The sequence below is a fragment of the Camelus dromedarius genome, chromosome 14 (assembly GCF_036321535.1).
Source record: "Camelus dromedarius isolate mCamDro1 chromosome 14, mCamDro1.pat, whole genome shotgun sequence".
Classification (NCBI taxonomy): domain Eukaryota; kingdom Metazoa; phylum Chordata; class Mammalia; order Artiodactyla; family Camelidae; genus Camelus; species Camelus dromedarius.
In genome coordinates, this window is record NC_087449.1 from 56,814,330 (window position 1) to 56,840,103 (window position 25,774).

The following is a 25,774-nucleotide window of genomic DNA, read 5'->3' on the forward strand; positions in this document are numbered from 1 at the left end:
TTACTATATTAACCATTTTTAAATGTACAATTCAGTGGTATTAACTGTATCCACATATTTGTTCAACCATCACTACCATCTATCTCTGGAATTCTTTTCATCTTGTACAAATGAAACTGTACCCATTAAGTGATAACCCCAATTCCTCGCTTCTTCTACAATCTGGCAACAACTGTTCCATTTACTGTCTCTAAATGTGACTAGTTTAAGTACCTCGTAAGTGGAGTCATACACTGTTTTGTTTTTTTGTGAATGGGTTATTTCATGTAGCATAATCCCTTCAAGGTTCATTCATGTTGTCACACGTGTCAGAATTTCCTCACTCTTTATGACTGAATAATACTCCGTTACATGTATATATGCCACATTTTGTTTAGTCTCCTGTCATTGGACACTTGAGTTGTTACCACCTTTTGACTATTGTGAATACTACTGTGAACATAGGTGTATAAACATCTCTTCAAGAGTGTGCTTTTAAATCTTTTGGGTATATATTCAGAATTGCTGGGCTATATGACAATTCTGTGCTCAATTTTTTGAGGAACCGTTACCCTGTTTTTCATAACAGCTGCATCATTTTACGTTTCTGCCTGCAGTGCACAGGGATTTCTCCACATCCGCACCAGATACTTGTTGTTTTATGTTTTTTTTAAGTAACCATCCTAATGGGTGTGAGACGGTATGTCACTGTGATTTTGATTTGCATTTTTCCCAGTAATTAGCGATGTGGAGGATCTTCATGTACTTATTGGCTGTTTGTGTACTTTCTGTGGAGAAATGTCTTTTTCAAGTCCTTTACCCATTTTTCAGTAGAGTGATTGTTTTGTTGAATTTTAGGATTTCTGTATATTAACTCCATATCAGATAATACGATTTACAGTTATTTTCTCCAATTTTGTGTTTCCTTTTCACTCTGTTTTTGTGTGTTTTGGTGCCTAGAAGTTCTTAGTTTTGATGTTATCCAGTTTATCTGTTCTTTTATTTCTTGTATTTTGGGTGTCACATCCAAAAAAAAAAATCATTGCTAAATCCCATATCAGAAAACTTTTTCCGTATATTTTCTTCTAAGGTTTTTATACTCTTAGCTCTTAGAACTTGGTCTTTTATACATTTTGAGTTAATTTTTGTATATGGTGAAAGATAAGGGTCCAACTTCCTTATTTTGCATGTGGGTATCCAGTTTTTCCAACACCATTGATTGTAGAGATTGTCCTTTACTGGGTAGTTTTGACACCCTTGTGAAAAATCATTTGGTTATACATATGAGGGTTTATTTCTAGAGTCTTTATTCACTTCCATTTGTCTGCATGTTTGTCTTTATGTAAGTACCACATTGTTTTGATTTCTGTAGACTTGTAATAAGTTTTGAAATTAGGAAGTGAGATCTCCATTTTTGTTCTTTTCCAAGGTTATTTTGGTTTTTCACTGTCACTTGAGATTCTGTACGAGTTCTAGGATGAATTTTTCTATAACTACAAAACATGTCATTGGGATTTTGATAGGGATTGCATTGAATCTGTAAATTGCTTCTAGAAGTATTGACATCTTAATAATAAGTCTTCTAATTCATGAACATGGAATCTCTTTCCACTTATTGTGTCTTCTCTAATTTCATTCAACCACATTTTGTAGTTTTCAGTGTACAAGCCTTTCATCTCCTTGGTTAATTTTATTTCTAAGCGTTTATTCTTTTTAATGCTATTATAAATGGAATTTTTTTTTATTTCCCTTTCATATTTATTGTCAGTGTATAGAAACAACTGGTTTTTATGTGTTTATTACTTATCTTGTAACTTTGGTGAATTCCTTTATTACTTCTAACAGTTTTTAAAATGGAATCTTTAGGATGTTCTACATAGATTATATTATTTGTGAAGAGATAATTTCATTTTTCTTTTTCTAATTTAGGTTCCTTTTATTTTTTTTTCCTTGTCTAATTGCTTCAGTAGGATTTTCATTACTGTGTTAAATAGTTGTGAAGGCAGGAATCTTTATCTTATTCCTGATTTTAGAGGAAAAGCTTTCAGTCTTTCACCAATGAGGATGATTTTAGATGTGAGCTTTTCATATATAGCCTTTATTATACTGGAGTAGTTTCCATCTATTCCTACTTTGTTGTTGAATTTTTTTATCATGAAAGGGTGCTGAAGTTTACCATAAGTTTTGTTTGTTTGTTTGTTTTGCATCAGTTCAAATGATCATGTGTGTGTTTTTTTTCTTTATTTTGTTAGTGTGGGGTATTATTGATTTTATTTTAATTGAAGTATAGTTGATTTATAATGTTGTGTTAGTTTCTAGTGTATAGCATAGTGATTCAGTTATACATATATATGTTTCATATTCTTTTTCATTATTTGTTATTATAAGATATTGAATATAGTTATCTTGTTGTTTATACATAGTAGTTTGTATCTGCTAATCCCAAACTCGTAATTTATCCCTCCTACCCTTCTCCCCCTTTGGTAACCATAATTTGTTTTTTATGTTTGTGAGTCTATTTCTGGTTTGTAAATAAGTTCGTTTGTATCATTTGTTTGATTTTACATATAGGTAGTATCATATGATATTTGTCTTTATTTGACTTACTTCACTTAGTATGATAACCTCTAGGTTCATCCATGTTGCTGCAAATGGCATTACTTCATTCTTTTTATGGCTGAGTAGTGTTGCATTGTGTATATATATATATACACCACCTCTTCTTTATCCATTCATCTGTCTGTGGAGATTTAGATTGCCTCCATGTCTTGGCTTTTGTAAATAGTACTGTTATGAACATTTGGGTTCATGTATCTTTTAGAATTGGAGTTTTCTCTAAATAAATGCCCAGCAGTGGGATTGCCGGATCATATGGTGACTTTATTTTTAGTTTTTTAAGGACTCTCCATTCTGTTTTCCATAGTGCGCCAGATTACATTCCCACCAACAGTGTAGGGAGAGTTCCCTTTTCTCCACAACTCTCTCCAGCATTTATCATTTGTGGACTTTTTAATGGTGGTCATTCTGACCAGTATGAAGTGATACCTCACTGTAGTTTTGATTTGCATTTCTCTGATAATTAGTGATACTGAGCATCTTTTCATGTGCCTATTGGCCATCTGTATGTCTTTTTTGGAGAAATGTCTATTTAGGTCTTCTGCCCATTTTTTGACTGGATTTTTTTTATTATTATTATTGAGTTGTATGATCTCTTTGTGTATTCTGGAAATTAAGCCCTTATCATCAGTTGCATTGTTTGCAAATAATTTTTCACATTCTGTAAGTTGTCTTTTCATTTTGTTTATGGTTTCCTTTGCTGTGCAGCTTATTCGGGGAAAAAATTGCTACAGTTTATGACAGAGAATGTTTTGCCTATGTTCTTTTCTAGGAAATTTATGGTGTCCTGTTTTATGTTTAGGTCTTTAAGCCATTTTGAGTTTATTTTTGTGTATGGTGTGAGGGAGTGTTACAACTTTGTTGATTTACATGTGGCTGTCCAGCTATCCCAGTACCACTTGCTGAAGAGACTATCTTTTCTCCATTTTATAGCCTTTCTTCCTTTGTTGAAGGTTAATTGACCATAGGTGTGTGGGTTTATTTCTGGGCTCTCTATTCTGTTCCATTGATCCAAATATCTGTCACTGTGCCAGTACCATGCTATTTTGATTACTGTAGCTTTCTAGAATTGTATGGAGTATGGGAGGGTTATACCTCCAGCTTTGTTCTTTTTCCTCAGTATTGATTTGGCAATTCTGGGTCTTTCGTGATTCCATATAAATTTTAGGGTTATATGTTGTTCTGTGAAAAATGTCATGTGTACTTTGATAAGGATTGCATTAAATCTGAATATTTCTTTGAGTGGTATGGCCATTTTAACAATATTAGTACTTCAAATCTAAGAGCATGGGATAACTTTTTATTTCTTTAAATGATCTTCAGTTTCCTTTGTCAGTGTTTTATAGTTCTCAGCATATAAATCTTTTCACCTCCTTGGTCAGGTTTATTCCTAAGTATTTTATTTATTTATTTTTTGATGCAATTTTAACAGGAATTTTTTTTTTTTTTACTTTCTTTTTCTGATATTTGATTGTTAGTGTAAAGAAATGCAACAGATTTCTGTAAGTTAATCTTGTATCCTGCTACCTTACTAAACTAAACATACACAAAAATGTGTGTATGTAAAACTGGTAAAGCTGAAGAAGGTTGATGGATCATATCAATGTCAATTTTCTAGGTTTAATATTGAACTCTAGTTATATAAGATAGTACCATTTGGGGAAACTAGATTAAGAGCATATGGAGATTCTTTGTATTATTTTTTAAACTCCATGTGAATCTATAATTATCTCAATAAAATTTAATAATTTTTACTGTCACATAAATGACATTCTTCGGTACTGGCTTTTTTTTTTCTTTCTTTAGATGAGTGTGGGAGTGAGGAATACAAGGCCTACCATTGCTTTGATTTTTTTTTTTTTCTAAGGCACCAGTAGTTTTACCCATCTTGTTTTTCTATCACTAGTGCAAACTTCAACCTAATGACATTATCTTAGCATCAATATTGTGAGAATATTTTATCTCCTAGACCTGATAAAGTATCAGGGGTGCTTGGGGCTCTGGTCCACATTTTCAGAATCAGTCTCAATAAAGCTTTAGTCATTATTTAGCTGAAGAACACAAGTACAGTTGGCCCTCTGCGTTGGCAAATACTGAACCTGCAGATATGGAGAGTCCACTATACTAAACAATTTTATATGAGAGACTTGGGCATCTGTGGATTTTGGTATCTGCGGGCATCTAGGAAGCAATCTCCTGTGGATAGCAGGGGACAGCTCTAATGTGCTTAAGACTACATGTACAGTTCAGTGATATGTCTCTCTCTCTCCAGTGTTTTATCTTGTAGTCTTGTTTGTTAGATGTTAATGTACTTCTGTAAAGTTAGAGTTACATTTGTAATGATATAAGATGAGAAGAGTAAAACTTTGGAATTAACAGTTTTCTACATCTGTGCTATATAATATAGTAGCATCTAGCCATATCTTGCTATTTAAACTTAAATTCTAAGTGATTAAAATGCATATAAGTACAATTTAAATTGAATCTGGTTGTAGAGTTTGTTTTACAAGATGAAAATGTTCTAGATATCTTTTGCACACTATGCATATAGTTAACATTACTGTACCTTTGAAAATCGTTAAGATGGTAAATTTTATGTTATGTGTTTTCTACCACAATAAATTTTTTTTACTTAATAAATTTATTTAAATAAAATTAAACGTTGATTTTTTCAGTTGGGCTAGTTACATTTCAATCATTCAATAGCTCCATGTGGTTAATAGGTACTAAATATATACTATATTTATATTTATATCATCACAGAAATGTGTATTTACACTGATTGTAGAACACTCAGGAAGACAGTTCTTAAGGGGTTGAAAGTGCTTGGAAGCATTGTGGATGCCAGCATGGTCAAAGTGCTGGTCTAGACTTTAATGTATTGTCTTTACTTCTCTGGCCAGATTTACTTGTCAAACATTTATTTGATAGAAGAGTTTCTCACTATTTATATCCTGTAGTAGCTAGTTAATAAGAATGAACACAGATATATACATACATATATAGAGAGAGTATAGTTATAAAGAAAAATTCTGAAATGAAATTGACAACTTTTATAAACTTATGGTTTATTTAAAAAATAATTGGTGTATCTTTAGTTCATCTTTTTATTCAGATTTTAAAAAGCATTTCCAGCTCTAAGATGATAGAAATAGATTTGCCTCTAATACCTTTACAGTTTCATGTTTTACATTACAATATTTTTAATCAATTTGAATCAATTTGTTTGGTACTGTGAGTTGATGATATATATATATATATATATATATATATATATATATCTCCACCTTTTACAATATTTTTAATCAATTTGAATCAATTTGTTTGGTACTGTGAGTTGATGATATATATATCTCCACCTTTCCTCTTGGTTGATTATTTAATCATTCCCACAATTTATTAAGTGATTTTGGTATTTCCTTAATGATTTGAAATGCTACCAGTATGTTCTGTATATACATGTGCTTATTTCAACATTCTCTCTCAATACCTTTCTTTTCCATATGATTAAATGCTCTTCTGTATCTTTTTCAAAGACTATGAAGGATTATACTCTATGGCTGAGTATAATCTGTATCTATCTCTTTATTGATTAAATTAAAATTTTCTTGAAGGTTAAAAAACCGGTAACTATTTATCCTTGGCCTCATTTATGTAATTAGCCCACAGCATAGTGTCTTCTTTGTGTTATACTTCCATAAGTATTGTTGATTTAGTTTTCATTGTGATTTATCAGAAGACATTTCAGTTGTTTCCCAAAAATATTTAGAACTTTGCAAAATACAGACCTACTGGATTTTGTGGTTTGCTTTGCTTTTTTCTGTCACATGAAGGGGAAGCTAGCTGTAGGACAGAGGTTATCTTCAGTATGTTTTTATTATAAAAGTAATCAATTCTTTTGATACATGAAAAAGAAAAAACAGACATAGGCATATATACTCAGAGATATTGAGGGTTTAGGTTCAGACCACTACAATAAAGCAAATATTGCAGTGATGGAGGTCACACAAATTCTTTGGTTTTCTAGTGCATATAAAAGTTATGTTTACATCATACTGTAGTCTATTAAGTTTGCAGTTACATTATGTCTAAAAAATAAATGTACATACCTTAATCAAAAAATACAATTGACCCTTGAACAATACAGGTTATTGGTTCCAGGACACACCACAGATACTGAAATCCATGGATGTTCAAGTCCCATAGTTGGCGGTTTTATCCTTGGTTTCACATCTACGGATTCAGCCAACCACAGATTATGTAGTAATGTAGTATTTATTTATTTCCCCTCAGTTTTATTGAGATGTAATTGACAGCACTGTATCAGTAAAGTGTATAGCATAATGATTTAACTGACATACATCATGAAGTGCTGTAGTATTCCATGTATAATTGGATTCACACAGTTCAAAACCCTGTTGTTCAAGGGTCGACTGTACTATATTGCTAAAAATGCTAACCATCATCTGAGCCTTCAGCGAGTTGTACTTTTTTAGTTGGTGGAGTATCTTGCCTCGTTGTTGATGTTTGCTGGCTGATCAGGGTGGTGGTTGCTGAAGGCTGGGATGGCTCTGGCAGTCTTTTAAAATAAGACAGCGTTGAAGTTTGTCTCATCAATTGACTTTTCCTTTCATGAACAACTTCTCTGTAGCATGGAACGCTATTTGATAGCGTTTTACCCACAGTAGAATTTCTTTCCAAATCAGAATCGATCCTCTCAAACTCTGCCGCTGCTTTATCAACTAAGTTTATGTAATATTCTAATCTTTTATTGTCATTTCACAGTCTTCACAGATCTTCACCAGGAATAGATTCCATCTCAAGAAGCCACTTTGTTTGCTCATCCATAAGAAGCAACTCCTCATCTGTTGGAGTTTTATCACGAGATTGCAGCAATTCAGTCATACCTTCAGGCTCCACTTATAATTCTAGTTCTCTTGTTTCTACCACATCTGCAGTTGACTCCTCGCTAAAGTTCTGAACCCCTCAAAATCATGCACAAGGGCTGGAATCAACTTCTTCCAAACTCCTGTTAATGTTACTGTGGTGGTCTCATCCCATGAATCACAAATGTTCTTCATGGCATCTAGAGTGGTGAATCCTTTCCAGAAGGTTGTCCATTTACTTTGCCCGGATCCATCAGAGGAGTCACAATCTATGGCAGCTAATAGTCTTACGAAACATATTTGTTAAATAATAAGACTTAAAAGTCGACATGACTCGATCCATGGGCTGCAGAATGGATGCTGTGTTAGCAGGCATGCAAACATCATTAATCTCGTTGTACATCTCCATCAGGGATCTTGGGTGAGCAATGATCAGGTTCACTGTCAGCGAGCAGTAATGTTTTAAAAGGAATCTTTTTTTCTGAACAGTAGGTCTCAACAGTGAGCTTAAAATATTCAATAAACCATGTTGTCAACAGATGTGCTGTCATCCAGGCTTTGCTGTTTCATTTATAGGACACAGGCAGAGTAGATTTAGGAGAATTCTTAAGGGTCCTTGGAGTTTCGGAATGGTAAGCAAGTACAGACTTCAACTTAAAGTCACCAGATGCATTAGCCCCTAACAGAGAGTCAACTTGTCCTTTGAAACCAGGGACTGACTTCTCTCTAGCTATGAAAGTCCTAGATGGCATCTTCTTCCAATAGAATATTGAAAAAGTCTGTAGTTTGGTATGGCCACCTTTATTCATTACCTTAGCTAGATGTCCTGGATTCTTCCGCATCAGTACTTGCAGCTTCACCTTGCACTTGTATGTTATGGTGATGGCTTCTTTCTAAAGCCTCATGAACCAGCCTCTGCTAGCTTCAAACTTTTCTTCTTCAGCTTCCTCACCTCTCTCAGTCCTCATAGAATTGAAGAGAGTTAGGGCCTTGTTCTGGGTTAGATTTTGACTTAAAGGAATGTTGTGGCTCGTTTGATCTTCTAGCCAGACCGCTGAAGCTTTCTCCTTATCAGTAATAAGGCTGCTTTGTTTTCTTATCATTTGTGTGTCCACTGATTCACTTCCATATTCATTTCCCAAGAACTGACTTTTCCTTTGTATTCACAACTTGGCTAACTGTTTGGCACAAGAGGCCTAGGTTTTGGCCTGTCTTGGCTTTCGACGTGCCTTCCTCACTGAGCTTAATCATTTTTAGTTTTTGATTTAAAGTGAGAGACATGAGACTCTTCTGTTCACTTGAACACTTGGGGGCCACTGCAGGGGTTTTTTTAATTAAATTAAATTTATTTTTTAATTGAAGTATTGTTGATTTATAATGCTGTGTTAGTTTTGGGTGTACAGAAAAGTGATTCAGTTGTACATATACATGTGTATATTCTCTTTCAGATTCTTTTCCATTATAGATTATTGCAAGATACTTAATATAGTTTCCTTTTGCTATACATTGGTCCTTGTTCATCTGTTTTATATGTAGTAGTGTGTATATGTTAATCCCAAACTCCTAATTTATCCCTTCTCCCTACCCCTTTCCTGTTTGGTAACCATAGTTTGTTTTCTATGTCTGTGAGTCTATTTCTGGTTTGTAAATAAGTTCATTTTTGTCATTTTTTTAATGATACCACATGTGAGAGATATCACATGATATTTGTGTTTGACTTACTTCATTTAATATGATGATCTCTAAGTCTATCCATGTTGCTGGGGGCAATTACTTTATTCTTTTTTATGGTAAAGTAATATTCTATTGTATATATGTATACATGTATGTACACACTACATCTTCTTTGTCCATTCACCTGTCGATGGACATTTAGGTTGCTTTTATGTCTTGAATGTTGTAAATAGTGCTGCTATGAACATTGGGGCTGATGTATCTTTTTGAGTAATAGTTTTGTCCACACTGCAGGGTTATTGGGCCTAATTTCAGTATTGTTGTGTCTCGGAATAGGGAGGCCTGAGGAGAGGGAGAGAGACAGGAAACAGCAGGTCAATGGAATAGTGAGAACACAAACAACATTTATGGATTAAGTTGCCAACTTATAAGGGCGCAGTTAGTGACACCTCAAAACAATTACAGTAGTAACACCAAAGATCACTGATCATGGGTCACTATAGCAAATATAATAATAATAACAAAGAGTTTAAAATATTGTGAGAATTACCAAAATATGACACACAGACATGAAATGATCAAATTCTGTTGGGAAAATGGGATTGATAGACACGTTTGATGCAGGGTTCCCACAAACCTTCAATTTGTAAAAATCTCAATACCTGTGAAGTGCAGTAAAATGAGGGGCAATAACATGGAGTGTGCCTGTAATACAGAAGTGTATAAAATAAGACCTCCAAGTTGTATCCTATACCCCCCCTTTCAGTTCCCATGTCTTTGAAGTAGCAATGTTAAGTTTGCTATGTCTTCCCCAGACATCTTTACTTTCTGAGTATACTCGTGCGTATATCCAAAAACCCCACACAAATAGGGTTCTTTTATACTTAACTAATTCTGCTTTGCTTTTGTCACTTAATATTATAGGTATTTTCCATGGCCGTCTATGTAGATTTATCTCATTTTTTAAGATTATACTACATTCTCTGTTTGTATATTTCATACTTTAATCTCTCTCTTATAAATGAAAATAGCAAGTCCTTTTTTTTTTTTTGCCATTGTGAATTTATCTTTAGGGTAAATTTCTTGAAATGGAATTTTGGAGTAAAAGAATAAATTTATTTAGAATTTGCTAAGTATTACCTAATAGCTCTTTGAAAGGCTCTGGCAACTTAATTTTTCAGGCAGGTTTGTGTATGCATGTTCACACTTCCACAATATTGAATTTAGCCTTTATGACTTTATTTACTTAAGGAGAACAGATTGTTTTGGAACAGGAGAAATAATCTTTCATCTCTGTGTTATATGTGAAGTGTTTAGAATGGTGTCTGAAACATAGTAAGAGCTATATAAATGCTATAATTATTTTTGATGGCTTAAGTCCATTGTATTGTATTTTGAAAATTGAAAATCTTTATCAATTTTTTCACATGTTTATTTTGAAAACCATCCATATCTGGACCTAAGATGCTGTTAGTGTGTTGTTGGTTGTAATGGAATTCACCCTTAGATTTTTCTCTTTAATTGTCCAAATCAGTTTTACACATAGTTATAATGGACTTAAAGGTTATGTATGCAGCACAAAGTGTAATTTGATTGCCTTGTTTTCACTGACATTCTGTTAACAGATTGTCAGTTATAGTACCATTTGCTAATCCTTGTTGTTACCTCCAGGTGATAAGAAAGGGTCAGTGACTTAAGAGTGTTTGTTGAAACATGAAAATAATGATAAAAATGAGAATATAAGTCTATACTTCTTCTAAACTTGTACAGTGAACTAGATTGCTGTGTAAATATAAAGTATTCATGTATATATCCTTGAAGAAGTAAATCTTTGTGATAATTTAGAAGATATTTGAAAACGGAAAGTACAAAATCTATGACGACTGTCAACGTGATACTTGATTGCTTTAACCCTAGTTCTCTATGCATTTGGTGTTGTGAAACATGTTCATAGAATGTTCCCAAACTTTTGCAGTAGTTTTCAATAAAGCATAATAGTATATTAAAGTTTTTCCAGAATAACTTAATTAATAAACTTGTAATTATCATGTCATTAAATTCAGAGAAGAGATGAAAAGCATAGAGACATCTTTCAGTTTTACTCCCTGCAGTCACAGCAGATATGCCATATCATTTCTATGAAATTTTAAAAACCAGCCACAAAGAATGGAAAAACTTTCTGAGATAAAGCTGAGTGAGCTATTGGCAAAATTCTTTTATCAATGCACCTATTAATATATTCCTAATGGCACAATCACATACATTGTGAAAGACAACTCACTTCCATGTATGGCAGTCATCAGATACTATGATTTGCATTCAAGTGAAATGGCTTGTGTACGGAGTAGAATCAGCTCTTGGCACAAATACAATTTAAATATAAGAAGGAATACTTGATTAATTTTTGTGTTTAAAGGAGTAATTCCAGGCTAAAGGAAAGTAAATTCTTTGTTTTATTCATAATAATTTTGAGAGCAGTGAGAGTCTCAGTACTGACAGGACCAGCTATATGTGTGGACAGTAAGGGTGGCATTACTGAGTGATAGAACTTGTGCCCAAATGTTATTTCACATACTTCTTTTGCAATCAATTATAAGTGTGTAGACTTACAGTCTCCAGTGTTGAAGACTTTAGTGAAAATTTTGAATAAGATTAAATATAGCTATCATGCACATTTTCAGTATATTCAGTGAAAAAAATTAATTGCTCTTCCTTTCTGTCATACACTAGCTATGAAAGGACAAAGTTTTCACCTAACTTTTTGAAGTGTTGAAAGAGATAACATTTCTCTGTGTTTTCACAAGTGGTATCTCAGTGCTGTATTTATCTAGATAGCCAGAAGCTTATGCTTCAACACACCACCAACTGAATGTTGAGAATAAAGTACAGTAGTCTTATCTTTAGGTTCACTTTTCAAGGTTTCAATTAACTATGGTCAACCACATTCCAAAAATGATAAATGGAAAATGCCAGAAATAAACTATTCATAAATTTTAAATTGCTTGCTATTCTGAGTAGCATGATGAAATTTCTTCTCATTAAGAGATTTAAGATAACCTCTAATAAATGCACTGATTCTGAATTGCTGGATATTATGATGAAGATAAGTTTTTAAAAGTAAAGCTGTAAAACCACACTAATAAACACTTTCCTACATTTTTTAACACTTTGAATTTGAGTTACCATGCTAGATTTATTCAAATTATGATATTATTATGCCATTCTTTGACAGACCCCTTATCCCTCTGGACAGAATGCAGGTCCAACCACGTTGGTATACCCTCAAGCTCCTCAGACAATGAATTCTCAACCTCAAACCCGTTCTCCGGTAAGTAAGCAGAAGCTTGGTCTAGATAATATTCTCCATCTAAGTTTGTGTTTGTAGTAGCTTAGGTTCTTTTGGCTAATATTTTTACTTGATTTTGGAAATTCTTTACAAAGACAATTTTTAAAAAATTACTGTTATTATTATTATTGGATAGCATTGCATTTTCAGGCCTTTCCTGTAGGAATAATTTAAATTAATAAAAAGAAGAAATGGAACTTTTTATCTTTTACTTTTCTGTGGCATTTAAGTTCTGGTTGCATTCAAGTTCATTTCAGATCTTAATTTCTTAATTGTACCGTTCAAAATTCAGGAGTGTAAAGCATGATCTTGAAAGTAAATTAAATTTCATTAATTGGATTTTGAAATTCTATTGGTTTGGGAGGTAAGACTTCTGAATTGGTGCTGTTAGATCAGTTCTAAACATTTGACAGTGTGGGCATATGCATGACATGTACCAGTGGTGTATTTATTTCTTCAGATGGTAAATACATTGTCGTACAAGTGTAAATGCTATCATCCTCTTTGCTCATCCTTTAAGTGGATTGCAATAAGCATTGCAAAGACTGAGAATTTACTCAGAGTTCTTCCTTCTGTTTCACAAAAGTGTGCAGTAGCTTCAGCTGTTCATTCCTTCGAAGGTTGTTTCCTGCCCTGCATGATTAGTTTTTGCTAGAAGGTGCTTCTGTAATATCTCACATTGTATGTCACGCTCCTCCATGTATCTCAGCTCTGTGTTTTCCTCAGAATACAGGGATCTTTTGGTTCTCTACCTCTGCTTTTGGCCTGTAGTACAGGAATATTTCATTGCACTAGCTCCTATTCATTTGGTTTTATGCATGAATTCAGAAATTTTGATATGTATGACAATTTCTCAAAGAACTAGGAGATCATAGAGTTCACTGTTATCCTCTTCTATCTTCCTTTTCCCTATTGCCCTCTTCTCCAATACCTGTTCTTAGATCCTGGTTCTCCCTAGGGGGTGGAGGAACCATTCTAAAGAGGTGGGACTTTGGTCCTAGTTGCCTGTTTGCTTGTCTGTTTTTGTCATTGTTATTGTTGTTGTTGAAATGGTCAACAAGATGTCTGATGTAAGTTTTGTTCTGAGAGTGCTCGGGAATGCGGACCCTTGACTACTTGGAGTGGGCCTGAGATTTCGCCAAATTAATTTAGCCAGGCCCTGGTAAAACATGGAACATTATGGTAAACTCTTATTGCAAAGAATTCCATGGCCCTCTTTACTTCTCCCTCTTTTATAATTATTGGAAGAAAAAAAGAAATTTACATGGTTAGAACTGGCTCGAAACCTGACTGAAGAGCTGCATCTCTAAACCAGTTTTTTTGACAGCCCAGCAGAACAGTGCCAATACATTGCACAGACAACTGGAAGAGGAGGAAGGTTTTGGAACAGACTCCCGTTTACAGGTCCTTGGCTGGAAGAGGCTGGATAAAATACTGCATTGTAAGCAATATAACAAACTGTACTTCTTGCAGGCAGTGGTGCCTCTGGCACTCATTATTTTTGACCACATCCATTTATTGGCTGATGAACAGAAATGCATTGATTGCTTCCTCTCTGAAAGTCTAACCTAGCATGGCAGTTTCTGCCAGGCATAGTGGGGAAAAGAATAACAAATTGGGTGGGTCTTCTCTATTACTGGGAATTAGACAGGAGTAATTTTTGGTTTAGATTTTTCTTTATTTTAAACTTGAAGAGGAATATCCCTTTCAGATAAATTTGATTTTTAAAACAAATTTCAAGGTTTCTTTTTCCCTCTTTCCATTTTATAATTGAATATCAAGGGGGAAACTGCCTATGATTGTCAGCCATTTTTCTGTGGTCATAAACTCTTCAGATACTGTCCTCTATGCAGTTTTTGCCATCTGCTCTGCTAGTGACCATTACCACCCCCATTGCTAAAAACCACACACATAACATTCCATTACATACCCCAAAACAAGTGCAAGACTAGCAGACCCCATACTACTCTTGCTTGTTGTTTTGGGTCCAATTTTCTTTATTTCATTTGTGTTGGTGCTGGGAGGGTGAAGCTGGGATATAGAATTCAGCAGGATTGCATTTTCTTTTTACATCCCAAGTTGCCATAGTCTAGTCTCATCCATCCCACAGCTCAGCTGTCCCAACTGGTGAGGAGAGGTAAGCTGTTGCACTAAGGAAAGGACCTTCCCATGGCTTTGTAGAGCAGCTAAAGCTTACTCCATTCTATTTCTGCATTAATGGGCCATTGGCAATTGCACAGTTTAGGCTTTTCTGTTCTTCCCTGGACAGCTGCCTTTGCAATCCAACTGACTTCAAATGGCCCCCCCTCCCTGCTTCAGGTGACCTTTGTGCCTGTATTTCTACATGATACTTAGGTCTTAGTTAAATTTATATTGTTGGAAGTCTTGTTTAAAAGTAAGAAAATGTTGATAAACTACTGCCTGTTCCATTTTTCTGGTTGTATTGGAAATCTTTAAACCATAGTTTATTTTTTAATGGCCTCCAAAATGGTGAAGCTATTGAATGCTTAATTGTGAGAGGGGGACAGTTTGGCATTTGCAGTAACCTGTAACCATGGGTTATTTTTATATTTTGTGGTGCCAGGTGCCAAAGTTACATCAATGTACGTTGGCCATGCTCAGTTACCAACTGTGCATGGAAGAGTGAGTGAGTGGGTGGGTGGGTGGCATTAAACATCAGATTTGAGTTCACAGAAGGCTGCTTTCCTTAATATCTACAGTCCTCACCATCTTAAAGACCCCTCCTGAAAAAAAAAAATGAAAAAAGAAAAGTTTCTGTTTTTAATAGGAGCCAGCAGCGACTACAGTTTGTTCTGTTGCTTACAGTTACCCATAGGATTAAGACTATTGTTCCAAATGAAAAACTCAATAGCCAATGGTGACTAGTGCAAAATAGACTAGGGTACTTTCCCACTAACTTGTGTTTTTTAAAAAAAATATGTGTATAATTTTATAAGGTATTCCTCTTGCTCACAGAAAGTTCTCTTTTGATTGCAACATTCCAAATCTATAAAGTTTCAGCTTTTATTTCAGAGCCTTAGAAATGGGGCCTTTCTGTGGAACAGTGATAAGACAGGTACTGCTGTACTCAGGTGAATTTTTTAACCTGGCCCTTCTCTCCCATTTCCTTCAAAAGTGCATGAAGAAACATCTCACTTCCACCCCCTACTTTAATACCACCTGGGTGATATTGCCTATTCTTGAAACTTGGTGTCAGTAGTAGAGGTATGATATATCTTCCTTTCATAATTGGAAAACTGAAAATATAAGACTTCAGTTTCTTTGAAGAGAAAATGTTCTGCAAGAACTATAGCTGCCATTATCATCATTCTGGAAAGCTATTTTACAGTGGTTATTAGCAAATATAATGGCTGACTAACGTACCCTAATCATATACGTCATCAAGAGCTCGTTAATTTATGCTGAATAACTTCAACAAATGTGTTAAGGCACTTTTCATTCCTTGAACAAGAGGTGATATTTTAGCTTCTAAGGTAAATTTTTGATAGAGCTGTCTTCAGTCGTATCCTACGTTGTGACCTGTACATCACTACAATTTTTGGAAAATGTTTTATATTGAATAATGGCAATTGAGGAAGTAATTCCAAATTCTTACATATACTATTGCACATAACTTAAATTCTGAGTATAAGGGATTGTTTCTTAGTAATCTTCAGTCTACTTCTCCCATAGTAATGAGCTAACAGAAGGAATGCTCTGTGGGAAATAAAACAACTGAAGGAAGATTTATATTTTAGCTCCTTAAATATTTTAAATAAAAGCCATGTATGGTTTGCATTCAAAACTACTTACTAAATATTTTCTTTTCACTGTTAAAGAGGGCGGTTAACATTTCAGTAGTTAATGTGTAGGTAGCCAGTATATGACATTACATGCCCAAATAGTTTTCTCTGTTTTTTTTAGAAAGTCACTTTTGGAAGCCCAATTTTGCCCTGATGAAGAATTATTTGATGTTAGAGGTTTTGTATTTAAAATTTTATGGGTGAAAAAGCTTTTTCTTCCATTCTAAGTTAGGGAAATTCAGAGTTGGAATATGTACTATCTGATTTCAAGTGCTTTATGATTTAGCTAAGGAGTTATGTTTTCCTTTGCTGTTATTCTTGATATTAGATAGCACTAGGTACATGTGTACAGTGTTGTGCTGTTGTGTTTAAATAGTATTGAGGTTTTGACTTCTACTCTTTTTTTCTTCTTAAGTCTGTAATAGTACCACTTTGATTAATCATATTAGAGAGTGATATTCTTTATTACTATTTGCTTTGATATGCCTGATATTAAGCTTTTCTAGTTAATTGCATTTAAACATATATACATAATTATTTCTATACTTAAATATATATTTATACATTATAAACATCTATTTATATGTTTATAATATGTAAATTAAATTTTAGTCTTTAACTCTAAGGAATAAAGGAAGATACTGAAACTTCCATTTCATGTGTTTACCCTTTAAACTTAAGTAAATTTGAAATCAGTCCATTTACATTCTTTATTTTACTATTGAACATTTTAATTACCTCCAAGCTGTTTCTTGTAATGTAAAAGTATTTCTCATTCCCTTCAGCTATATCAGTTGCATAAGCATACTTGACTTTTCATGTTTGTCTTAATATAACCACTTAGTGTTTCAAACTTTCTTTTGCTTTATTTTAGGGTTAAAAAAATTCCTATCAGAGAAGCACCCTTATGTGCCTAACAGCTTAGCTGTTTCTCTCCCAGCTGATAGATGGCAAACTATTTTGGGTAGAGGTGTTAACCTGTTGAATCTTAGTACCTGTCTGTCACTGTCCTGCAGCAAAGCTTTGACTGTTTGTGTTTTTTTTTTTTTTTTTTTTCTTGTGGGTTTTTTTTGTTTGTTTGTTTTTTTCCTTTTGGCATATTGTGTGACATTTTGGTTTTTGTTGTGGTGTTTCTGACTCTTTGTGCCTTTCCTTTTGTGTTTGTTTTCCCTCCTTTTCTCAGTTTGCAGCGGGGCCTCGACCTGCCCATCATCAGGTACTGTACCCTTGCCCCTTCGCTATTACCCTTAACTAATAGGTGGGGGCTTTAGTAGCTGCTGGCTCTTAGAATGCTGCCATTCCATGGAACCACTCTACTCTCTCCAAGAGTAGCTTCAGTCTGTTGTAATGTAGTTCTTCTTGTCTTTCACTAATTTCGTAGCATTTTGTTATTAACAAACCAGTTTTGCTTCTGTTTATGACACAATTTAAAAATAATTTAGTTTTTTTACTTTCTGAAAAATAATTGCTCTGAATTTAGAGAACCTTAAAAAACTTTGGATATATTTAGCTGTCATAGATTTTGTGGATATCTATATTAAATTTAAATTTAACTAAATGGAACAGGCAACATTCTAAGGGTTTTCTGTTAACATTCTGATGTAACTTGTATTGATGTGTATAAAATTGTGTTAGTATTTCTAAAACCATTTAATCTCAGTTACTAACTTAGACCTAATAACAAATTGATTCACAATAATATACATTCATTTGCTGCATAGAATTATCTTTATTCTTAGGATACATAGAAAATAGATACCTTACTTAATTTTAGTATTTTTAGCCTATTGGTTCTTTTAAATGAAGCATTATATGAAGTAAAATTTCAAAAATGTATATGCGAATACTAGTTTATTTAATAGGAATATACAGAGGGCATAGTTTGGGAGAAAGAAAAAAGACTTACAGGGTCCCCGTCCCTCCGTCCCCCCCCCCCCCCCCCGCATAGCTTTTTAATGCATTGTTCTGAAACATTTTCTCATTCTATAGTAGAAAGAGCCTAGGCTTTAGAATCTGACAGATCTGGGTTCATATTACCAGCTCTACTCTGTAACCGACTGAATCAAGTAGTTCTTTTTCTGAGCCTCAGGTTCGTCATATGTAAAGTTGGGATAAATACCCTTTACATTAGAGATAATATGCTTACATCATCTGACATAAAATAAGTAACCAATACGTGGTAGCTATTTTTAATATAGTTGTGCTACATAGTATAGTTTGATAAAGTGAGAGAAATGTTACCAATATTTTTACCTGTGGTGTCATATTTAGAATTCTTATTACTGAGTAAATGGATATTGTTTAATTGAAGACTTTCATTTTCTAGCAGTGATTTAATATGAGACTATTTCTCAAAAGACAGTCTTTCCAGTTTAGGTGATATAAAAGCCAAGCAAATTCTAAGATGTTAAAGACACTTTTCAGGAGAACTCAGAGGTGATTGTGTGAAGTAGATGGCAGTTCTTTGGATTTGATAAAGAAATAAAACTCAGGAGTACTTTTTTAGTATCTAGAGATAGGATTGTTAAAGTACTTTAAGAGCTTGGACTTTGGTGTCTGCTGGATCTAGGTTTAACTCTTCCTTATGAACTGAATATTCTTGGGTAAATTATTTACTGCTCTCAGCCTCAGTTTCCTCATCTGTAAAATAGGGACGATATTAATACCATCTCAGGACTGATGTGAAGAATAAACGAGATAATACAAATAAAGTGATTAGTAGAGTGTTTTGTCATATACTAAGAATCTAGGGGGTAAGATTACTAATAATTTAAAAATAGATAAATCCCTTAAGTAAAAAGATTGATTATAAATGCTTTTAACATGTCTAGGGCCATCGAGGCCAGGTTTACATTTTAGTCAGGGATCAAGCCAGATACTCCTGACAGAGAAATCTGGATGATCTCTGTTTAAGAAGCAGAGTAAAAAGAAACTATTGATTAAAAAAAAAGGTTTCTGAGCTCCTTGATATAATAAGGCAAAGTGTTTCCATTATTTAGGTTCAGTAGCTGTGGTCCTCCAACAAGGATATTCTATTTAAGCCTTAATAATTATCAGCTTTGGGAAAATTTATTTTCTAAAACTTTCTTCTGAGCCTGAAGGCTTGTAATACATTTTATCTTTATTTAATCCCAACAACCAAGGAAAACTTTGAGGAATCTTTGTGAGAGAAAGTTAATTTCTGTCCTGAAATCATTTTTCACATGTAATACAACTCAAAGTATTGGCAGATGAGTCCTTCATTGATTTGTAGAATGCTTGCAAAATTATGACATGTTTCAAGCATTAAAAAAGTAGAACTATGTATGTGTATATATTTATTATTTATTCATTAGCAAGAAAAACACTTTCCCACACTAGTTCTTAAAGATGGGTTCTTGGGGTGCCACATAAATCCAGAGCATTGCTTTGGGATATAAAAGCTTTAGGTAGCTGGCTGCTTTTATTCTGTTATTCTTCCTTTCTAAATACTATTACATTTTTTTTTCCCACTATACCTCACAGAATTAAGTGAGTAAGGAAATACATAACATTGGCTCAGGTTTCAGCAGTAGCTACCTTGGAGAAACAGAGGAGGGAAGGAGTGTGGTTGAAGTGGCTCTGCTGAGCAAGTAACTGAACCAGTGTTATGGTGTGACAACGAGTAAATTGTTAGGAAAAGTTTGCAGTTTTGTATCCATGGATGTAGGGGTCAGTTTGGCTTGTTTCACTGCGGAATAGGTATTGGCATTTGGATGGAATAGCCAGTTACGAAAAACTGCCTTGTATATTGCAGTTTCTTCAGCAACCTTTGGGCTAGTAGAATTCCCCCAGGGACAATTAAAAAAAACAAAACAAAATAAAAACATCTTAATGCATTTCCCTCTATGGAGATGATACTGTTTCCCATTTGAGAATCACTGGCTGAAGTCTGTATTTAATAAATGTCCTCAAATCTAAAGCCAGGTAGAGACCTAAACCCTGAGAGATTCAAGGAAAAGGAGATGCTTATAATACAAAACAGGACATAGAGACTCGCATTATGGAAGTAATACAATTGAAAACAGACATTGAGTGGTACACAGACAATACATTTTTTAAAGGGAAACATCTATGTCCTGGGATATTTTGGTTTCTTGTGCTTAGGACTCAAAGTTGAATTGAATGTACAAAAGGTTTTTTCATCTATGGCTGTTTGCTTTGGCCAGAAAGAATTAACTCAAGGGTTAGAATTAGTCTTGAATAGTTAGAATTAGTGAATAGATTTCTCATTTCTCCTTTATTACATTGTTCACCAGTGGCTACCTTTCCAATCATATATCCTTTCATTATTTGCTCTTATTTTTTCTTACAAAATAATCTGATGCTGGGTGATGTTTCCTGTGATTGTTGTTGGTAAAGTCCAATAGTATATTTATATATCTTTATATATTTAATGTACCTTTTTGTGAATGCTGAGTAACAATTGGTTCTGTCAACATCTCAAGGAAAAAAATTAACTGCTATTTTAGGCAAGCTATTTGAAGGTAATTGCTTGTGAGAAGAAAGCACTGTTATTCAGTTTAGTAATCTAGAACCTATGTATTTTTTCTTCTTTGTCAAATGAAGTTATCTGAATTAAACAAATAACAAGACTTTAGATAGTAAACATTTTTCATTTAATAGAACCGAGAAACTGCTATAGGGTGTGTTTATTTCTTAGAACAACTTTTATTTATAATATCTTAATGTATGGCCAGCCAAGGCTCTTTTTTGAGTCCCTCTAGTCAGGGATACCGTGTTCTAATTAGGATTATGTCACCACATCATCTTCCTGGTACCAATAATTTTTGGCTTTTGCAGGGATTCTTTAGTTTAGTAAGAATGTTCTATTCTTTTTGCATTTTATAACCTGAAGAGAGCTTTAGCTTAGTACACAGTTTTCTTCAGAGGTAAAAGAAGTAGTCCTAAGTTACTCTACATGCAGATACTCTTGGCTTTAGAATATGTGAGCTATTTTTACTCTGATGTTTGAAAATCCCAAAGTAATTAGAAACTGAAAGAACAGAATGTACACCCAGAATTAAAACAAGTCACCTGGTGTATAATGTAGATCTGGCTTGTGTTATTAATTTCATGTCTTTGGCCATCCAAATTTGTGTAGTTGTGGTTTAAAGTTACTTATGTTCCTGTCTTTATTTTACTTTGAATTTCACAAGAAATCACAAGTGTTGGTTATGTACTGTGCCTGAGTAGCCTTTGCATTATGAGAAAGACCAGGGAATTTGTATTTAAAAGTGTTCGTGGAACAAAAACATTCTGCAGTATGTTGATACATGCTTTTAGTTCACATAGTGTTAAACGCAGTTGGATTTAGTATAAACAAATAATAAGCTTCATAAAACTTAACAGTGTTTGGCATCAAGGAGTATGTTACCTAGTGGCAGGCATCGAAACTATGCATGTTTTACTCTTGTAGTTTGGTTCTTTTTGCAAAAAGATTTTAAAAAAGGAAACAGCTGGCTTATGCTGATCCACCCCCCCCCCACCCACCCCTGGTCCGTACCATTATGACCTTTAAAGATTTCTGAACCCACAGTTGTGCTGTTCCATTTGAAGTCCTAGTCCTTGGTAGAGAAATATTTGTATTGGTCCTAGGCATTTTGTTTGATTTGAAAAGTGAAATAAATGAAGGCTTTGGGGCCACGCCTGGCATATTAAGAGTTTAATGAATATTACTAGGAAGTCAAATCAAGCATTTATGCAGTCTTATCACCAGAACTCTTAGATTTTCAGAGATTGATGTGTGTCAGTGATGGGCCGTTTTTTCTGGTGCCTTACTCACAAGGAGTTTAGAGTTGTAGCAGAGACAGTGAAGAAAATACAGGTTGGGAGTTGGCATAACTGAAATTGTGTTACTTTTACTACGAACTAACCTTGGACTTCAGCTTTCTTATCTGCAAAATGGATAAAACATGCTCACAAATGTACTACTGAGGTGTTAAAATAACTGTATCTATCTCCTAAGGGTATTGTGAGGATTAAAAGTACCTGCCTGTCACAGTGCCTGACACATAATAAGCCCTTGATAAGTGTCAGTTTCCTTTAGTAGTGAGACAGCCTACCTTTCCCCTTTTCCCAAGCTATTTTTACCTATGATTGAAGTGTTCTATAAGGATGCTCATTTCCAAGACTCTACATTATAATCTGACAGAACACCTTCTTATTCCTGACAGAATCCTTAGAGTTTTCTTTCTTCCATCTGACATAATCCTCTAAGGTAGCACTTTCTAACAGAACTTTCTGTGATGATGAAAATCTTTTGTATCTGTGCTCTTCACTATGGTAACTACTGGCCGCATGTAGCCACGTTGAGTGTTTGAAATGTGCATTGTAGATGAAGAACTGAATTTTTAATTAAATTTTAATTTAAGTAAGTAAATATGACTAGTGGCTACCATATTGGATGGCTCAGTTCTAGGGCTTACATCTTCTAATTTTTAGTGAAAGAAACCTAAATTACACGATAATATAGGCTATGTGCAGGAAAACGCAAAGAATTTAAAATAAATAATTTATACGCAGGAACGCAAAGAATTTAAAATATAAAGACTTTAAATGAATAATTTATAATGAAATAAATTGTTGTAAGTCAGCAGAATATCTGGTTGATACATGAATAATACCCCATTATGTAGACCCTTTACTACTTGTCCCTTTGTAACTTGTCAGAAAATCATAGTACTATCATTTTTCCCAGGAGTACTTAAAACTTTTTAAAGATATTAACCAAAAAATTTCTTAATTGAGAATCTTACTGTTTATCCCTCCAGTAGGTTGAACTGTATGCATACCAGAAAGCTAGGGATTTCAGAATCATATTTTAGATATGGGTTTTATTGCATTGCAAATTGATGAGTACTAATAAGTAGTTTTGTGACATAGGAAGAACTAATGTGATTAAATAAGATTTTTCTAGTTGCTAAAAATAAATAGGTGTTTTTAAAAGAATTTCTGATTATTATATAGTGTTTTAGAGATATCTTTGTCTTTTGATGATTTTAGAGAGCAAAGTCATGAGAAATGGTATATTTAACAACATCTTTAAAAAGCGTTTATTGCCAGTGTTATTGCTAGGAAACTTTGGTAATGGTATAATTACCTCATTTTTACAAGGATTTTCCAAGAAACGTTTTCCTTCCTACTTCTAGTGTATTTCTGTGAACATCAGCAATTATGAGTACCCTAAGTTCAGCCTCTGTTTTATTTAAATGTATCCTAGCCCTTTGGAGCTGCCCAAAGTACCACCTCAAATGAAGGCTCTCACCTTCCTCTGCCATTCTCCTGGCATACTAGTGGACCGTTGAAAGATTTAAAAAACTTTAAACAGAATGAGATCAAGTTTGGAGATAATACTTATGTTGTGCAAGGTTCTTCTCTGCCTAGCCCATTTCAGCATTTTAATCAGTGACTTGGATTAATACCATACCTGTCAGATTTGCTGATGGTCATGTAGTTTTGACATTGCTTAATATATTAAGAATCCGAAAAAGTCTGTACAATCTGAAATGATGGGTTGAAATTAGCCAGATAAATTTTTAAAGAAATAAAATACTAATCCCTATATGAGCTTCAAAACATAACAGTAAGAGTATATCTAAAAGTGATTTATGTATAAAGAAGATTTAAGAGTTTTAAATGATTATAACTCAGTACTAATTGATAGTAAAGTGCGGTTGACGAAAGAGCTCTTGCGATTCTTATTCATTGATGGAATCATAGGTAGCCAGAATAAAAGGGATATATTTTTCCTTCATTCAGCAACAGGTGTTTATTGAGTGGGGGCCAGGTACCTTCTGGGGAGACCTGGATATTTATGTTTGGTTCTCTATTTAGTGAGACTTTGAGCAATGGAAGCAAATGAGGGGATAAAGCATTTAAAAAAAAAAAAAGAGTAAGCTGGTCAGGGTATTAAAAAATGTTGGTTGGAAGGACAAGGGCTGGAGGATGGTGGTTGGCTTGGAACAAAAAATAGATAGTGATGTAGAAGTTAGCAGTGATGGCAGTCTTCAGATTGCTCAGAGGTTTGTCACTTATGGACAAGAGGGATTTGAGTTCAATGTGATTTTTTGAGATAGACGTCAGACTAGAGGGTAGATGATACAGAGGGAAAATTTTGGAGCCAATGGAAGAAAGACTTTTGCAGTGTCGGAACTCAATTTAACGATGAAATGGAACTGTGTCTTGAGTTGCTAAAGTCTCATAACCCCGAAGGCATTGTCATACAAGAGAGTCAAATTTCCAGTATATGGTTAGACTTAGTGGCCTATACTCTACTTCCAAAACAGGACAGTTTGATTCTTTTAATGATTCTTCATCACTCAGCAGTGGGGAAAAGGGATTCAGAAGCAATTGCAAGCAGTTTGAGAAAGCCCATTCACATTCACACATTCTTTTTAATAATCTGTGTTTTGCTGCCATGCCTACCCATGGAATCTTAATTTCCTTCACCACTATTAAATCTTATGCTATATTTACAATTGAATGGTTAGGAGGGAGTACAAAAAAGAAAATCCATATCTTTTTATTTCTTTTGCATATCCAGCCATTACACCTTATTATACCTTTTCTAGTCCTGTAGATACTAGAACTTTGGGGGGCGGGGTAGGGAGAGAGAGAGAGAGAAAAACAGAGAGAGAGAGTAGTGGTGTACTTTTTAAAGGGAAAAACAAGCTCCAAATGGCCTGTCATTGTAAAAATCTTATTGCATTGAAGTTGAGTAGAAATAGTCCTGCTAAATGTACCAGGAATAGAAAAGCATATGAACAAATTTCTATTACTCTAAGGGAGATAGAAAATTAGAGTCTTGTAGGTAGAGGAAATTTGTTTTTCCGAATGATAAACATGAATTTCGTGAGATAACTGATGGAATGTTTTTCATGCCAAGAATCGGTTTCGGTTGAGGGATGGGTACCCATTAGTGTAGTTTGACAAACATCCTTCCACATCCCTTTATTTTTTGGAGGAAAAAAAAAAAAGATTTCTTCTGACTGACATCGCTTGTTTGAAATTATGAAGGATGTTCCATTTCATGAGAGGTAGAGTGTGTAACAGTTAAAAGTGCAGACCCAGAACCTAAATGTTTTTAAATTACACATGGGAGACCTTTAGCAAGTTCATCTCCCTGTCCCTCGATTTCCTCATATATCTAAGGGCGGTGTTAATAATAGTACCTGCTTTAGAAGTTTGTTGTGAGGATAACTTAACATAATGTGAAGTATTTAGAGAGGTACTTGGTAGCTAAAAGTGCTATATGAATCTTTACTATTGCTATTTAGTGTGCCTGTGTAATACATTTTTCTACTTAGCTTCAAAGCTGAAATCTTAGTTTATAAAAAAAAATTGTTGTATGTCCCCATAACCACAAATTTTGTGTTTTACTGGCTCAGCTGTATGTTGATATTAGGAGTATCATTAGAAACACTTAATTTTCTTTCAAAACAACTGAAGAA

The 25,774-nt window shown here is 34.1% G+C and overlaps 1 protein-coding gene across 18 annotated transcripts in view; it reads left to right on the forward strand.

Annotated features, from left to right (window-relative positions):
* EIF4G3 (eukaryotic translation initiation factor 4 gamma 3) overlaps positions 1 to 25,774 on the forward strand; it is a 319,467-nt gene that overhangs the window by 155,566 nt on the left and 138,127 nt on the right. For 9 of the 18 annotated variants that reach the window (XM_031464263.2, XM_064493960.1, XM_064493956.1 and 6 more), the window contains 3 exons: positions 12,388 to 12,483; positions 13,829 to 13,942; positions 17,488 to 17,520. In XM_031464263.2, coding sequence (XP_031320123.2) covers positions 12,454 to 12,483; positions 13,829 to 13,942; positions 17,488 to 17,520 — 177 coding nt within the window. In that variant the 5' untranslated portion in view covers positions 12,388 to 12,453. The remainder of the gene's footprint in view (positions 1 to 12,387; positions 12,484 to 13,828; positions 13,943 to 17,487; positions 17,521 to 25,774) is intronic. The other 9 variants (XM_064493971.1, XM_064493963.1, XM_064493966.1 and 6 more) reach the window with 3 other exon arrangements.